This window comes from Acanthisitta chloris, unplaced genomic scaffold (assembly GCF_000695815.1).
Source record: "Acanthisitta chloris isolate BGI_N310 unplaced genomic scaffold, ASM69581v1 scaffold3712, whole genome shotgun sequence".
NCBI lineage: Eukaryota > Metazoa > Chordata > Aves > Passeriformes > Acanthisittidae > Acanthisitta > Acanthisitta chloris.
Genome location: NW_008659786.1, coordinates 6,774 through 24,002, shown reverse-complemented (window position 1 = coordinate 24,002; position 17,229 = coordinate 6,774). Strand labels below are relative to the sequence as shown.

At 38.1% G+C, this 17,229-nt stretch overlaps 1 protein-coding gene across 1 annotated transcript in view; it reads left to right on the top strand.

The window, feature by feature from the left end:
* Positions 1-17,229, top strand: part of LOC103797319 (anoctamin-2-like) — a gene marked incomplete at its 3' end in the record, with an annotated part of 134,570 nt that overhangs the window by 112,667 nt on the left and 4,674 nt on the right. The window contains exons 17-22 of the mRNA XM_009069522.1: positions 333-364; positions 1,196-1,270; positions 6,699-6,900; positions 11,801-11,912; positions 13,197-13,254; positions 14,092-14,192. Of these exons, the coding sequence (XP_009067770.1) occupies positions 333-364; positions 1,196-1,270; positions 6,699-6,900; positions 11,801-11,912; positions 13,197-13,254; positions 14,092-14,192 (580 nt within the window). The remainder of the gene's footprint in view (positions 1-332; positions 365-1,195; positions 1,271-6,698; positions 6,901-11,800; positions 11,913-13,196; positions 13,255-14,091; positions 14,193-17,229) is intronic.

Here is a 17,229-nt window from a genome sequence, read left to right as displayed (position 1 = left end):
CACCATCACAATGACAATGGATGTGTAGACAGGATCACATCTTAGGTCTAATTCCACATCCCAGTAAACTCCATGAGAAAAATTCATGGCTGCATTTCTGCACTTGGAGCCTATACTGTCTCCTAGTGCTACTTTGGGAAAGCTTTGCACAAAGGCATAATACTCCCAGATTTTTATGTTTAGCTGAGGACAATTGTGCTTAGAAACGGTTTATTTGAAACCTTTGACCTGAATTCTAATCTGATTTAAATTCATTTAAATTCAGAATGACTCTGGGCTAACTCCAGGGTAAGTGTAGTACTAGTTCATGGGATAGCAACGGTGGTTCACAGAAATACAAACAGCAGCTGGCTTTGTGTCCTTAGTTAATTTGATTATATAGTTTTAGTTTAACTTAAACAAAGTAGTGACCTTATTATTATCTTAAGAACCCTATTTTAAGAGAAGGGAATCATATTTCTTATATAAATCCTTCTTCAAATGTCTTCTTTAGATGTACATGTGACTGGAGATGGAGTTGAGTTTGTGTGGGGAGAGTAAAAACATACTAGATTTCACTGATCCCAGTTGCTTTAAATTATGCAATGAAGAGGGAGATGTTGTTTACACATGACAAAAACAAGGCTGGCAGCAGAGATCACAGAGGGGCTTCCTTTTGTAGTTTCCCTCTGCTATAGAACAAGTACCAGAAGAAGGGTAGAGGTGTCTTACAGGAATTGCTTGAATTATATTTGGCTCATGTAACCAGTAGACAAAAAACTGGGTTCAATGGTAGTCAACACTCTTATCATGATTTCTGTTTCGAGCACTAATCTTCTGAAGTTTTACAAGTTATTCAAAATCAGTGGTTGAACTTTGCTTTGCTTAAATGTGAATTAAGGTGAATCTCAGGGCTTTCTCCTAATATTATGAAATTAAGAAAGAGCTGAAATATTTTTCAAATATTAAAATTGCAGTTAGATAGGATATTTTCCAATTTTTGCAGAAAGTTTCTGTGTTTTATTTACCCTCTTACTGTCTTTTCTCTCAAATTAAAATCTGCTTTAAAATATCAATGTTCTAAATTGTACAATCTTCTTCAAAATCACAGCAGGGGAATTGAGAGTGGGGATTTTTTTTCTTAATAACTCTAATATTTGCTGTTGTACAGTTCTGTGATAATGCCTGTTACTTTGCCTGTGTGTTCTGACTGCAGGATGAAAAGGAGAAGCTGACGTGGAGTGACCGTATGCCTGGATATGCAGCAAACTTTGGATTGATTTTATTTATGGTAACATAATTTGCACATTCATTAGGTGTGAAAAACATTGCTATGAGCATCTTGAGTGGAATCTTGACTTGGTATTCTCAAAGCCACCTTTCCAAAGGTGGCTTATAAAAGGGCTGTTGGCTGGCTGCAATGCTAACAGCTCAGTACTAAACACTGTGTATCCCACAGAGTTTCTGCTCCATCCTCTGTTTGCCAGTGAAGGGAAGCCCTCTGTGTGCACAGTATTGCCTATACTCAGTCATAGTGATGTTCAGAAGTGTTGAGTCTACTGAACAGGTGACGTACAGGTGAAATAAATCAGTTACCAAGAAGTATTTGTCCAAGACACATTCAGGGATGAACTATAGTGAAGTGTTGAGTCTACTGAACAGGTGACATACAGGTGGAATAAATCAGTTACCAAGAGGTATTTGTCCAAGACACATTCAGGGTTGAACTATAGTGTAGTTGAGGAAGATCATGAGAAGACACAATCCTCACCTGAGAACAAGAATAAGGTGTGTAGGTCAGCCAGCTGCAAAGCGTGGACACCACTGTCCTGGTGAAATTTCCAGCAGACCATAAGCACATCATCAAGCTGCTGGACTTTGTAAACAGCAGTAGGAAAGCCTGGCTAACAACCCTAAATTGCATTGTAAAGGATCTCATTATCCCTCTGGTTACAGTACTTACTGACTGAAAGCATGTTTTCACATCTACAGCCAGTATTAAATGGCAATGACATATGCCTGTTTGCAGCACTGGAGCATCTAACATAAGAAATTTACTTGGGGCCTAAATTATTTGAAAATACCTAAGTGTATTTCTAATCTACTCCAAAATGCATATAATGCAACAGATATCCTGTGAAGATTTGATTTCTCTTGCTGACAATCAAAAATAATTGATGCTTACATGGAAGTCAACTTAATGTCTACATGTTTATAAATACATATATATATTTATGATAATATATGTGTTGTAGATTGAGTATATTTTCTATACCTGTTAGGTATGTTGTTTGTATATATATATATATGTATGTACTTGCAACATTTTGAGTGAGTTTACCATCCTGAGGTCATACCAAGCACTTGCTTTTTAGACAGAATCTCTAACTGGCATCACTCAGGACTTTGCTTATAGCAGAGTATACCAATATGACTAAACATATAGCCCTGATTCAGCTTTTACAAGTCATTCTTTTGCAGACAAGGTGCTTACATGTGCCCTTGACTTTAACCACATTTAAATCTCCCCTAAGCATGAGCTCAAACTGCTTTCCTGAGTCATAGCCTAAGTATTACACTCCCTGCTTACTGTAACATCTCAAAGAGATTTATAAAGGGTTATAACCTACAGTTTGTGACATGTAAAGTGTAGAGCTCCAATTCTCCACCTTCTGTTAGTGACTCGTGGAACTAGGCTGACTTTCACCATTTGGCAAAGTGGTCCATGATGATTATTTTTTTAATATTTTGAACATTATTAATATGTAAGCACCTACAGGAGATAATTTACAAACCATGGATGAAATTCAAGCCAGCTTTTGATGAGGGAGAGCCAGCTCTACTTTCCTATGTAGAGTTTACAATCTGCTTTCTACTGTATGTGATGCTTCCTTTTTTTAATGCTAGATTAGTTAAACAGGAATTGGAAACATCAAACTGAAGTTTGTTGTCAGTCTGTGCAAAAGGATTGTACTGAGGAAACTAAATTAGTCCCATCTACTTCTGTTATTATTATTCACACAGACCAATTCTTTCAGCTGTAAGCACTAAATACAAAATACGTGATGAAATCTTGAATTTATGTTTGTGTGCACACATACAGAGCACAGAGAAGACTCAGACACGGACAGGCACACACATGCAATGCAATTTCTAGAGCTGCAGAAGTGATTGTTGAATATTTAATACTACCTCTTCCAGGCTCAAATTTGGTGTCCCAAATCCTTAGGTGTTTTACATGAAGATGTCTACAATGCTATAAAATGATGCTGTTCTGTTGTGCCTCATCTTCCCCCAGCTTTACATCCCTTACTTTCCCCGATGACTCTTGAAGCTGCTAATGGTTTTCTTATCATAAAACCTTTCCTCTTTTTTTTTCTCCTTAATTTCTGTACTTCTGTGTACTCCACTTTTGTGAATCCTCTTTCAAGGACTCTGTTGTTGTTTTGGGATTTTTTTCTTTGTTTTTGGCTTTTACTCTGTCTGTATTAAGCTAGATTTGCTGTTTACTTTGTTAAAAGTGCAGATTGAAAAATCTGTGGGGTTTGTTTCTCTTGGCTAATTGGTCTTGTTTTGCATCACCAAATAACTCCAAGGATTATTTTACACCTTTATGGATACTTTAAAATCTGGTCACGGTTCTTTTGTTGTACAGAAAGCCTCACTGGACTGCAGAGAGGGCAGAAGATCCTACCTTGATTTTGCAGGGATTTTAAAACTGAAGTTCACACATCTTTTTTTTGCCTAGATCAGTGGTAGCAGGAGATCTAGGCTCAGCTGAACATCTACAAGTTTTGCTTGAGTGGGATTAACAGTAACATATGTCCCAGTTTATAAAGTCCACATTTAGAAGGTCCGTGTTGTGGCAAAGATTTCTGAGTATGTGATGAAAATGTTGGTAGCTGTTGGAGGAGAGCAGGATGGCATGGGGCAATGCCCTCACTGAAGCCTTTCTTTGTGTTCATTGCACTTGGCTCAGCCAGAGGAAGGAAGAAAAGTGATTAGTGACAGGGCGCAGGAGTTCAGCCTGATCTGCCTTTTGGACCCTTTTCTTACTCACATGGTGTAATACTTGACTCTAGAAGAGCCCTGCTGAGGAGCCAAAGATCTCTTTGGACACTAAATTGTTATCCTACTTGGATGAAGGTAGCAGTCTAGCCCACGGGGTTTTATAGCTTCCTTCTCAGATCTAGTATGCTTTCCTGTTTGTCTTCATTCATACCAGGCTCAGTAGGTGACCTTTTCTGCAGCCAATTTTCACATCTGTTTCTAAGCAATTCAGTCCTTGACGGACTAGTTTAGATATTTAGTGAAGAAACTGTCTGCCACAGGAGGGGGGAGAACTGGCCAGATGAAATGTTGGCAATGACAACAAAACCCAAGTGGGCACCTGAACAAAAGGTGACCTCTTGTTCTGGAATTTGGGCAAAAGAAGTATGTTCAGGAATGAGAGAAATGCTGTGAAGATACAGGAACCATTCCCTCTCAGTGGCCATCTGGGGAGTGAGAACTATGCTCTCAGTCACTGTGCAATCCTACAAGCCCTCCTCAATTTTCTTTTGTTGCTGGATGCAGATAATGAAGACTCCTAAAGGAGTGTTTTTCCATCTGTGTCTAAGCAGATGTTTAAAAACAGCTGGGCAACTGAGAGTTTCTGAAGCCCTGGTGCTTTTGCAAGGCAAATTCTTTAAACAAATAAAACATATTTTTTTGGTAACTTTGTATACGTTGCTGTGGTATGTCTCTGATAGCATCTCATCCTCCAGGAATCTTCCTCAATGCTATGGCTCCCTAAAATCCTCTGGTCAGGTTTAAGAGTTTGCTATTCTGCTTCCATGATCTGAAATTTCCTCTTTCTCTACATAGTGATGTCTGTCCTTGACTCTTTTTCCTGTGCTGTTAAGATATCATTCCTATATGGAAACTTGTGATGAGGAGAGGTGTCTGTGGAGGCCCAGAGAGCTCATCATCTCCAGAATGATGCATCCAAGTTTACTTTGCTGTTTTTCTTTGTCTACCACCTTAGTAAAAATATTCAAAGAAATCCACAGGGAAAAGAAACAGGAAAAGAGTATTACAAGGTGATTAAGAAAGAGGAATCTTTGACACAAACTAAAAGAAAAAAAAGAACTTCAGGTGACTGTAGAGGTGGAAGCTGAATTAGATTAATGCCAGGTGGTGCTGCTTTGTTTTCTCTCTTTATTGGGGATATTACTCTCTATTGTACCGATTGCAATGGGCAAGTAAGAAAAAAATTATAGTCTTTGTGTTCCTGCACCATTTCTGTCATAGCAAGAGCTGAGCAGGTAGTTCAGCATGAATCAGATTTCTGTCATAAGTTTGGTAGGTAAGTCAAAAGAAAAACAATAGCTATAAAAATTTAGAAATGTTTTCTCAACTCAATGAAACCCATAAAACAAAAGGAACTAATATTTTATGCCATTTGAAAAGTTTTCATCAAAACTGTTTTATGTTCAGACTTTTCTCTTTATGCCATTATTTGAATGAAAAATATTAGCATGAAGCAAAAACTCATCATTCTCCTACATTTCATTTAAAATTTATGAGACAGTTCTTTTAAAAATAAAATGCAGATCTTTTACTAGATCTAACATTTCATTACTATTTTCTGTTTAAACGTGTTTGTTAATTTCAGGTGAAATTTCCAGGAATTTCTCCAAATCATTATTTCTTTAGTATGTGTGTTAGTTCTCCATTAAAGGAAAATGTATCCAGTTCTCATCTCCAACCTTTAATATAGCTCTGATTCTTGTCCTGGTTCTTTTGCAAGAGTTGTTTTTCATGCAACAACCTTCCTCTGTATACAGGAATTCAGTAAACTTCTGCTGCATCATTAAAATGAACAGTTACATTTCCTTAAACCCATGTTGTGAATCTGGGCCCCTAGGCCCATTGAAATAATTGCAATAGTCTAATCTTTCACATTTAGGTAATCTCTTTCATCTGGGCATCTCAAGATATTTTACCTAAAATAATGAATGTACACTGGAATTCCTGCCAAAGGCAAAAATGAAAGAGAAAAATGTAACCTCTCTCCCTTTTCTGCTGTGTCTGTGTAAATTTGCTATTTTTAATTGTGATTTTATTGATTTCATTGTGAGGTGGTTTTGATTTTTTTGAAACCAGAATAACATAGCCTCATGAAATTCAAGTTCTTCTTATGGGAACTTGACCTTAAGTAGCAGGGCTGACTTTCCTCATCTCATGGGTCAAATCCAGCCCATGAAGGATGCCAGGGATACCAACTGACTTCTGGGACAAATGTAAGCTGAAGCCATAGTAACCCTGCTTAGATCAGTCTTAAAAGAATAAGAACAGAGAAAACTCTGTTTTAAAATATTTCTAAGTTACCACTTCCACTGTGCAGACGTGAAGCTGTTTCAGCCAGTAAAGTCTGTTTGCTTGACAGCACATACTTATAGGCCTTTCAGTCCAAGCCATCTGAATGGGAGGTAAAAAGCCTTACTTAATCCTTTCATTTGAACCCAAACTACCCAAGTTCTGCATCCATTTTCTTATTTATGTCCCTGGTTATTAGAGTGTTTTCAGTTCTCATTGATTACCTGCATATTACTGTGTCTCTCTAAGAAATGACCACACAATGTCAAGTCGTGGAGCAAACTCAACATATCAGTCAAAACTTCTGTTTAAATGCCAGTAACACACTTGAACTAACCTATCTGTACATTTCTTTGCAGATTATGCTGACGTTTTCAGCAGTGTTTGGTGTGATTGTATACCGAATTACTACGGCAGCAGCTTTGTCATTCAGCACAAATGAGACAACCAGGTCAAATGTTCGAGTGACTGTGACTGCAACTGCTGTCATCATTAACCTCGTTGTGATACTTATACTTGATGAAATTTATGGAGCTGTTGCCAAATGGCTGACAGAAATCGGTAAAACTATCTCACCACATTCCTCATTAGTATATTGCAAGTATTGACACGAGGGTATGCAAGGAGGTTCTAATAGGAATATTTCCTGCTCGTGAGTGCCAGTGAAAATACTCAGACATGTCTGTGTTCAGGGGGTCAAAACTGCAGCATGCAGAGTGCCACTGGTAGGGTTAATGAGCCTGGCCATAATGCCATGTTGATGGAGCAGGGCTGTTTCCAGGATCTCAGCTGGTATTTCTGCTCTGCACTGGCTCTGTGCCAAAATCCATTTATCCAGAGCTGGTTGAGTATTTTTGCCCTGGTATGTATTTTGAATATACATCTTTATATGTCTAGGAGTTGGGTTTACTGAAAGTCATTGGGTTGTTTCAAAGATGTTGGTGGCTCTGGCGAAGCTGCACTGGCAAGTGTTTACCATGTTATTTTTCTGAAATCAGAAAAATATTTTTAACCATTTCCTTCCCACTTCAATGCCTTCCTGCCCCCCCCAACCCCTCCATTTAATGTTATGTCTATGCTGGACTTTTTAATAATAATACCTATTTCAGTTAGAGGTGGGACTTTTTAATCTTTTTTAAATAATGTTGTGGTATTGTTACAAGCCTGGCAATGTTTGTAAGTCTTTTAAAGGCAAGTAATTCCTTTGACTATGAGAGAGGTTTGGGCTAGAGTATTGTCTTGCTATATACATTAGGCTGAAGATATTTCCTAATAGAGGTTGAGACTGGGATTTTGTTTTGTTGTATAAATTAGATCAAAGATGTTTACTGTTAGGGTCTTAACATGAGATTCTTATAGCTGTAATTTTTCCCCACATTTTTATGCATCACTTCTAATTCTAGATGCTTAAAAGTCTAGGAATAAAAAGTCAGTGATTCAAACACTGAAAATCAATCAGCAGCCACAAATGCCTTTAACTGTAGCAAGTGCTCTACCTGTCAATTTTGAGCATCTAAACTTAGGCATTCGAACTAGAAACTTTAGGGTAATTGGTGCTTGATTCTGTAATTTCAAACTGCAGATTCCCTCTCTGCAAAACCTGTAGTGATGTGAACCTGGCTGGAAGTAGCAGACTCCAGATTAAAACCTTCAAAAACTCTTAAGACTTGTGTTTCTTATTCTCAGTTTCTCAGGATGCTTTTAAAGGCACAAATGAAAGTATCTCTATTAGTCCTGTTTTTTGAAGAACATTATAAACTATGGTTTTGTAGCTGTCAGAATAGAGGTCCAATCCTGAATTTTTGAAATATGGTCCTGTGGTTTTACCAATGAAGTTAGCCTGTTAGTTTAGGTTGAATTTGTAAAGTATTTGAAAGAGATGAAGACAAAGCAATTCATTTGCACAAAATGCCACTGTACAGGGTTAATTTGTCTGTTCTTTGGTTTAGGTTTTTTTTTTTTCTGGTTTTTTTTTTTTTGTTTTTTGGTTTTTTTTGGGTTTTTTTTGGGGCCAAATGTAACAGTTTTACACAAATGAACTCTATTCTAGTGGCACAAGGAAGCTCAGGCTTACTGTAAATCGTACCCAGATTTTCAGCTTCCACATAAGTGACAAGCTGCTAACTGTGCATGACCTGATCAATTTTGTCCACTGCACCTTCCCAGGTAAGAGAGGGCACAAGTGCTAAGGCATGACACTGCTGTGTGGAAAGAGTAGGAAGAGAGGAAGGTGAGCCTTCTCTTTTCTGGCAGTTTCCAGGCAAAATTTGGGAACCCACTGCAAACCAGTACCATTGCCTCTCTATGGAAAACACAGAAGGAAAATCTCTCCCTTTGAAACATGCACTAGTCTGAACTCTGAAAGAAACAAGAATTTCTTACTTGTTGATTATTGTTCCCCTGTCATTTTGCATTTAATTCTAATCCTGCTATCTTTGTTTAGGCAGCATTCCTAATCAACCATCAGATGTTTTGTTTAAGAAGGATCCAGTCAGAATAATCTCTAGTGCTACAAATTACATGAGTTAGAAAGTTCATTCAGGCAGCTTTCTCCAGTGCTAGGCTCAGATGCTAAATGTAATCAAAATGCTTTAAAAAATTACAATTCATGCATGCTGATAAATGCTCCTTAACTTGTGAACTTTCATTTTGCTGAGCAGAGCAGAACATACTCAATTCTCTTTTCACACTGAAGTTAATTGACAATCTGAGAAACAACTGTTGGGCTGGAGAAATAGCTCCTGACACCATAGTTACAATCCCTAGTGCACTTGAATCTTTGATCAAGTGAAACATTGCATCTGGAAGCACAAGCGTAGTAGCACTGATAGCATCATAGGATCAAAGTAATGGATTTGCCTCAATACCTGCTCAATCAATGCTTGGGAGGGAGGAAAAAAGGTAGTGGTTTTGTTGTAGTCAATACAGAGTGCTCATACAGGATGGACCAGGACTCTGTGCATCTCCTGTGGGCTCAACAAAGTGGGACACTGGTGCTGCCTTACTGCAGATCAGACTAGCTGAAGTGCAAGTTGTATCCTGGTATTCTCAGGTTGAATAGATATCCTTAGTTAGCAGGTGGTGTCAGACTAGGCCTACAGCTCACATGCTCACTTGTAACTTAGAATCACAGAATGGTTTGGGTTGGAAGGGACCTCAGAGATCATCTAGCTCCAGCCCCCAGCTGTGGGCAGCGACACCTTACACTAGACCAGATTCTTCAGGGTCCCATCCAACCTGGCCCTGAACACTTCCAGGGATGGTGCAGCCACAGCTTCTCTGGGCAACCTATGCCAGAGTCTCATCACCATCACAGTAAAGAATTCACTGAGGCTGAGGAGAACCAGTCAAATGGGGACAAAATTAAAACTACTTGTGTTTGTCCCTTACAAAGGCAGCAACTCCTTCAGGGAGCTAAGGCCCATTCTACAGTTGGCTCAGCTCATTCTCCACCTGGAAAGTTTCAGCTGCCCAATTTGGGTGTAACATTCTGCACAACCCAGCATATGTTATAAGTGTATCGTTTTTGTGGGGGAATAGTTTTCTCTCTTGCTAATGCACCTATTCTGGCTAAATGCATTTCTTGTGTAGCAGACTCGACTAGCTAGAGGACAAATTCTATGCATGCCTCTATGGCTATGGTATAGTATGTCTGTGTGTGGGGAGGGAGTGAAGTGCTGAGTGAGCCTCTGGGACCATATATGGTGTGCAAATGTTCATCCAGAGGCTGAGCTCATCTTTGTGGGGGTTCTCCATAAGGCAAAGGTTAGGATTTTTCTCTCTCAAATCAAAAGCTGTACTGCTGTTATTCAATATTCCTGTTCCCCTGAGTGCTCTCCTGTAGCTCTGTTCAACATATAGGCTCATCTACAAATTGTTCAAATCCTCTGAAGTTTTAATTAAGCTTTTCTATATGTATAGGTGAATGATGTCTTAGGGCTCATCAGGTGAAAATATGGTTAAAAGGATCACAAATAAAGCCAGGCAGTGGCAACTCAGTAGGTTTTGTAATTCCTTTAGTGCTCAAAAAACCCATCATGCTGCTTTTTTTTAAATAAGAAAGACAACAACAACAAAGCAAACAAAACACACAAACTGTGCCCCAAAACAAAACTCTACAAGTAGAGCAGTATTTTTAATGAAGTCCTTAAAGCTAGAGCTCTGGTTCTACTGCAATGTTCCACACTTTTGTTGTGCCACAGAAATTCAGTGAAGACTTAATTATAAAATTATCTGCTCTCACATTGTTACAGCTCAGGATGAGCATGGGAATACAGGAGTTAACCCATATAGAATCTTTAAAAGAGAATCCTACTCTCAGTTTAAAAAACCTCAGTCTGACATCTATGTGCTCTGCAGCTGGAAAATTTCCATAGAAATTGGAACAGAGTAATGAATACTGAAAATGTTTAAGCCATATTTTTGCAAGTTATGTAAAGAAATCTAGAAATCTAGAAGATGCATAGTGAATGGAGAAGTGTTAGTAAAATGTGCATTTATTTTGCGTAGCATTGAACAATTCTCTTACTGCCTTATTCAGAAAAGCATTTAGTCTTGTGCTTAGCATTAAGCACATTAACAATCTCATTACAAAAAAGAAGAATTGTGTACACAAAGTTTAGAAGGCTTTTAAGGTGTTCTATTTTTCTGGTTGAAAGTCTTTGCACTTAGCTGTGATCATTCATGAACGGAGAATATTAGTGTTTCAATATTTCAGTTCTGTGACTGATATTTATGCTAACATACACATCAAAATAGTTTATACTGCTTTAGCTTTGTGCAATTGAATATCAAAATCTAATTATTGCTTTTCCTCATACTCCAGATAGCTAGGAGGACAACCACGTAAATACATAGTAATTGTTTCTATCTGTTGTTAATAATACATACATTATGTTAAGAAAATATATTTAACAGTATTATATTTAATGCCAGAGTAAATGACAGAGGAGGTCTATGCTAAGAATTCACATCCATGGTCTGAAGCAGAGGAAGGTGATGTGGTCTGCCCAGGTCTCTCAACAAGACAATGAAAGAGACTGGAAAAATGAGGTAGTGTCAGGTCCAGGCCAGATTTTGGAAACTTTTTTTCCCACAAGGTTATTGGATATACAGCCAAGAGCAATTTGGGATGAGCTGTCAGAGTCCTATCAGAGAAACAAGCTCATTATGTTGTCATTATTAATGTTTCTATCAAAGAGTCTTCAGTTTCCATCTGGAAATTTGAGAAGACTTTCTACAAACCAGGACTCAGAGACAGAACTAGTTTGTTTTGGTACAAATTAGAGGCACAAAAAAAAAAATCAGTACAAGCTCAAAGTTTGCAGTTTGGTTTGTGGCTTTTTGCGTGTGTATTTGGGGATTTGGTGTTTTTTTACATATTCACTAATTGAGTTCTCTGGTTTGCTTTCTTTCTTTTTTTTCTGCTTTGTTTTGTTTTGCTTTTTTTCCCCCTCCCAAGAAATACCAAAAACAGAGAAAACCTTTGAGGAGAGGCTGATTTTGAAGGCATTCCTACTGAAGTTTGTGAATTCTTATGCACCAATCTTTTATGTTGCCTTTTTTAAAGGAAGGTAGGAGAAATATCTTTTGTTTCTGTATATACATGTATTTTTATGTATGTCTATTAGTGGTTCTGTGTTTAAAAATGGGCACAAAGGGTTACCTAACTATGGCCATCTTCACCTGCTTTGAAAAAATATCATAACAATGGTTGTCTAAAGCTTTCCTTTGAATGGCAGGGCATGATGTTGAGTACTGTTCTGAGCACTGTTCTGAAATACAACCAGTTTAGTTTTCTTCGAAAAATAAACATAATCCCCACCTCAGAAAAGAATTCCTTTTACTTCAAAAACAGTGTTGCTTTTATAAGTGAATAGTAGTGCTCACAGGTCTTCACTTTCCACATTTTAGCAAATTTTTCTTGAGGCATCATTTAGCAAAGAAAAATTGTCCTGTTTCATTTAAGATTATAGAACTACTTTTTCTATGACTTTCTCATCATTTTGCACTATTCTCCTCTATCAAGTTAAATTAAGAAACAGTTACAGTCAACTGGAAGTTGCATGTTTTGGTGAATGAACTCATTGACCAAAAAGCTAATTCAGCTGTCCTGCTAAATAAGTGTGACTTCCTATGGGTTCAGGATCATTGTCTTTTGGGACAGAGTCATCCATATGCTTTTGAATGGGAAGCTTAAAATGATTGTTTGTTAAAACTTTGGCATAAAATGTTTAAAACATCCTCTGGATTCTGTTTCATACCATTTTTTTTGTTCCTTTTGGGGGCTATAAAGTTTGTTAATCTTTAGTCTTCACTAATCCTATTCAGGATCTTTGATTTGAGTATTAATGATACATTTTGCCAGCAGTTGTAAATATTGTGAGACACCAATGAAAAATATCACCAAATTCTTTCTTTTTTGACCATATTTTGGTCTTCTATTGGTTTATTAAAGTCAATCTCAATTTTTCTCCCTGTGTACTCAGAAGAGGACTGGTTGTGTATAATGTGTAAATAATTCCATTCAGAGCATTACTTAGATGCAAGAGAATGTGAGCTGGGATATGTATTCCCCTTTTTATTTGTGTTCTCTAATCAAGAGAGGGAGTTTATTATAATTTTGTTTTAACATAGAAAAATATTTTATTTAAATAATTTTATCATGATGTACTAGAAAACCATTTATAGAGGCCTAATACTTTGAAGTAATTTTAAATAATCAAAGTTGAATAGGTGCTGAGTCTTTTAAGATTCATGGAAGAAGCTAGTTCTGAAATATTTTGGCTAATATGAATCAAAAAATTATGGTGTTAAAGTTAGCTTATTTTCCTGAGCTCATATATTATTGCTTTCAGATTTGTTGGTCGTCCTGGTCGTTATGTATATGTGTTTGAGGGTTATCGGATGGAAGAGGTAAGTACCTATGAAATTCAAACAACAAAATCCTTAACATAAAAAATATGTCCACAGTGTAGTTCAGTGGAGTATAGACAATAAGGAAAAAAAACCAAACACATTAAAACAGGAGGTTAAATCTTCAGCATAAATAGAACCCAAATTTTCTTTCTAAGGCAATTGTCTATTTTCTCTCTCTGCAGTTTTGAGTATTTCATGGTCTTTCTTAGGAGAAGCTTCACCATTTTCATGCTTTACAACTGGGCACTAAAGCACAAACATTACATGATTTGACTGAGGCCCTGGGGAACTTTGAATCTGGCTTCTCCTCCTACAGATCACTAGAAGCTTGGCAATTTTAATAGCCTAAAAAACCATAGCCATTTTCTGATAAGTATATAAAATTTTTTTTCAAAATTCCCTTTAATTGCTGTGAGTATTCCCTTGAAAATTGATAGATGTGCTCAAGGTTTTACAATAAAGCTTACATATAATTCTTTGCAAGATTGTAGACTTTCTTCCCCCCTGGGAGACATCAGGTTGGAAGAGTATTGGTGATACTGCATTATGTTTATTACATTGATTATATAGTAAATATTTTTAAAGGAAATATCACAGCCCCAGGGCACAGCAAGTTATTTCAGAGCTCTGCTGATTTTCCATAATGCAGTTTTATGAGTGGAGATGAAACACCTTGTCAGGCATAGAATTACAATGATCGATGAGCTCCATGCTCCCACACAAATTGATGGGAGGGACAATGGGCACATAGAGACATCAGGAGCTCTCCCAAGTGGGTGCTTTTAAATGAATTCTCTTAATCCCTTCACACCCTATGGTTTTGTCTAATTGCAGTGTGCTCCAGGTGGCTGTTTGATGGAACTCTGTATTCAGCTGAGCATCATCATGCTTGGAAAACAACTGATTCAAAATAATCTGTTTGAAATTGGAATCCCGTATGTATCTCAGCCTTCTCCATTACCCTGCCTTATTCCCATGACACAGTAAATGCAAAGGCTTGATCCTTATTCTGCTGAATGGGACTTTTGCCACTGTCTTCAGTGGGTTCTAATTGAATGTGATGATAAATCACATTTTTGGTTGTGGTGAAATGATCTGGCTGTATTTTATGCTGAGTAACTGGCTATATCTGCAGTAAATGGCTTAAAGAAAGTGATTGAATATATTAAATAATTGATTTAAATTAATTTTAGAAACCTGGGGAAAAAGGCAAGGTATGATAGATCTCTTGGGATGTTTTAGAGAAGCTTTCATGATAGCAGTATTGAATACAAATTAGTATAAAGTGGACAAGAGATAGTGTGGGGAAAAGCAATAGCTCATAAAAGATGTTAAAATCTGTTACTTGATCTATGACTATTTTATGGGTTTACAGATGAAACCCACACATTTCCAAGGTGCCTGTATGTCAGTGTGTCACTGTGTGATGCAGGGAGAGCATGGGAGAGATGCAGTCACTGCTCAGCAACTGCCACAGAGTGCTTAGTGCAGAGTGTCCTCTGCTCCAAATACATCAGAAAACCTCTCCCCATCTGTAACCAGAGCCAAGGGGATCTTCAGGCTCGGAGAATCCACTGAGAATCTCGTGCTTCTGCCTCTTGGGAGGTTTGCTTCTTGGTGGCAGTGGCCTGTGAAGTGTTGTAGTAGATGAAGAGTCTGGCTTAGACATCTCAGCTCCACTGAAGTTAGTCAGAATCTTTCCGCTCTGGTGTCAGCAGCTTTTGGGTTGCATCCCTAAGGAAGGCCTTGAAGATGTTAACTAGAAACCCAGATGAGTGATTCTTAAAAGATATGAAATCTATTAAAAATTAGCCCTTTTTTCTCTCTTTTCCAAAGCAAGAACTTTTTTTTTTTTTTCCTTCTTGGAAGGAGTTTAAATAGAGACAGAAAAAAATTCCCAAACAAATCAGATGTGGATTATGGATGGTTTCATTATTCTTGTGTCAAAGTTCAACAGGGAGGCCTGTTTTATGTCTACATCTCATTGAGTTTACATTTTATTTTGAGAAAAGGGTGGTAAATCATTCCCAAAATATCTGACATGTTGAAGGCTTAAAGCTTTCTCAGTGTAAACCTGGTGTAATTTGTTTCTTGTCTTCCAAAAACTTACTGCTACTGGACTTTTTTAATGGGGATTTTATGATGTTAGAAATACTGTATTTATTATTTTTGACTCATGAAAGCATGGGCTTATCCAGTCCAAACAGAAATTCATGTCAAATTATTTTTCATTTCCCTCACTTTGGTGCAAGAATGTGACAGTTTCATGCCATTTGTCTCCCTCATTTCTGCTCCCCCACCCTTCTGACAACAAACTATGGTGGCCTCAATTTTTAAAACTGTTTAAACTGTCCAAAAACAAACAGACTTTCATCCTCTCCTTCCTAGATAAATACCTCATGTCAGTCACAATGCTATCTTGTCATCCTGAAATAAGCATATCTATTTTCCCTTGGCTTGTGTGCATTCTCCAGCAAATCACATGTGTATCTGTAGAGCTTGACCTTCTCGCTGGACCTGTTAGCACCAAGAAAGGCACAGTGCTTCATTAACACTTAATTCAATTAGATTTAGCCTTCTTTTTCTGCATGGGCCACTTTACTGGTTTGGGCTAGATCTTTAAAGGTACTCTGTTCTATCTTACCTGCCCCACAGGCACACAGGTACATTTTGAGTACTGATCAATCACATTTTCTGAGGGCTGGGTGTGGGTCAGCTGGACAGACATAAATCCAGACCAAAAGGGACTGCAAACGTGCTTCTGTTGCACAAGTCATAGTTTTGGCATGTCTGTATTTCACACATAATCTTCTGTGCCTATACATGCTGTTGTTAGGAGATGACAGACAGATAGATAAACATATGCTTACTCCCTGCCCTCCAGCCTTCTTGTCTGGCTTCCTACTGTATCCTATTCCCTCTGTTCTGCTACCTGTTTTCCTTGGAAATCTCTTACAGTCAACTCATCTCCTCTGCTAGGTCATCCTTTTTCTACCTATAAGTTTATTATTTTCCTTCCCAGGATATCTCTGTTTAGCTCAGGCCCTTGTTCTATTTTCCAGCATCTACTTTTGCACAGGCTGCACACTGTGATGAACAGTCCTCTTGTGGCAGAAAAATAGATCAATCTTTTCTATCTCCAGTTCCAACAGCTGCTTTTTTTTCCTCCCTCGCCTTGTGCCTCTCTGGAGGGGAGAAGAGTCAGAATGAATAACACTGATCCTTCCACTAGGTCCTTGTGTTCTCACTGAGAGCAGAGTACAGGTGCTGCAACCAACCTTACCCATATGGACAGGCAGAAGGGACTATCACAAGTGGTGATTTCTTCCTCATAATCTGGTATTGTCTTCTACACATCTGTAACATGGAAGTCCCTCCCTGCTAAGTTATATGATAAACCACATCAAAAGAATTTTCTTACTTATTGAAATCTCGGGATAATTTTCAGAAAACTGCTGGTTTGAGCTGGAGTAGAGTTAACTTTCTTCATAGAGGCTAGTATGAGGCTGTGTTTGGGTTTTGTGCAGAACACAGAGTTGATAACGCAGAGATGTTTTTGTTATTGCTGAGCAGAGCTCACACAGAGCCAAGGCCTTTGCTGCTTTCTGTACTGCCACACTGGCAAGGAAGTTGGGGGTGCATGGGAGATTGGGAGGAGACACAGCTGGGACAGGTGACCCAAACTGACCAAAGGGATATTCCATACCATAGGACATCATGCTCAGTATATAAGGTGGGAGGAAGAAGGAGGAAGGGGGGACATCTGGAGTGATGGTGTTTGTCTTCCCAAGGAACCATTACGCGTGATGGGCCCTGCTCTCCTGGAGATGGCTAAACACCTCCTGTCTTTGGGAAGCAGTGAATTAATTCCTTGTTTTGCTATGCTTGTGTGTGCAGCTTTTGCTTTCTCTATTAAACTGTCTTTATCTCAACCCATGAGTTTTTGTAGTTTTTATCCTTCTGCTCCCCCAT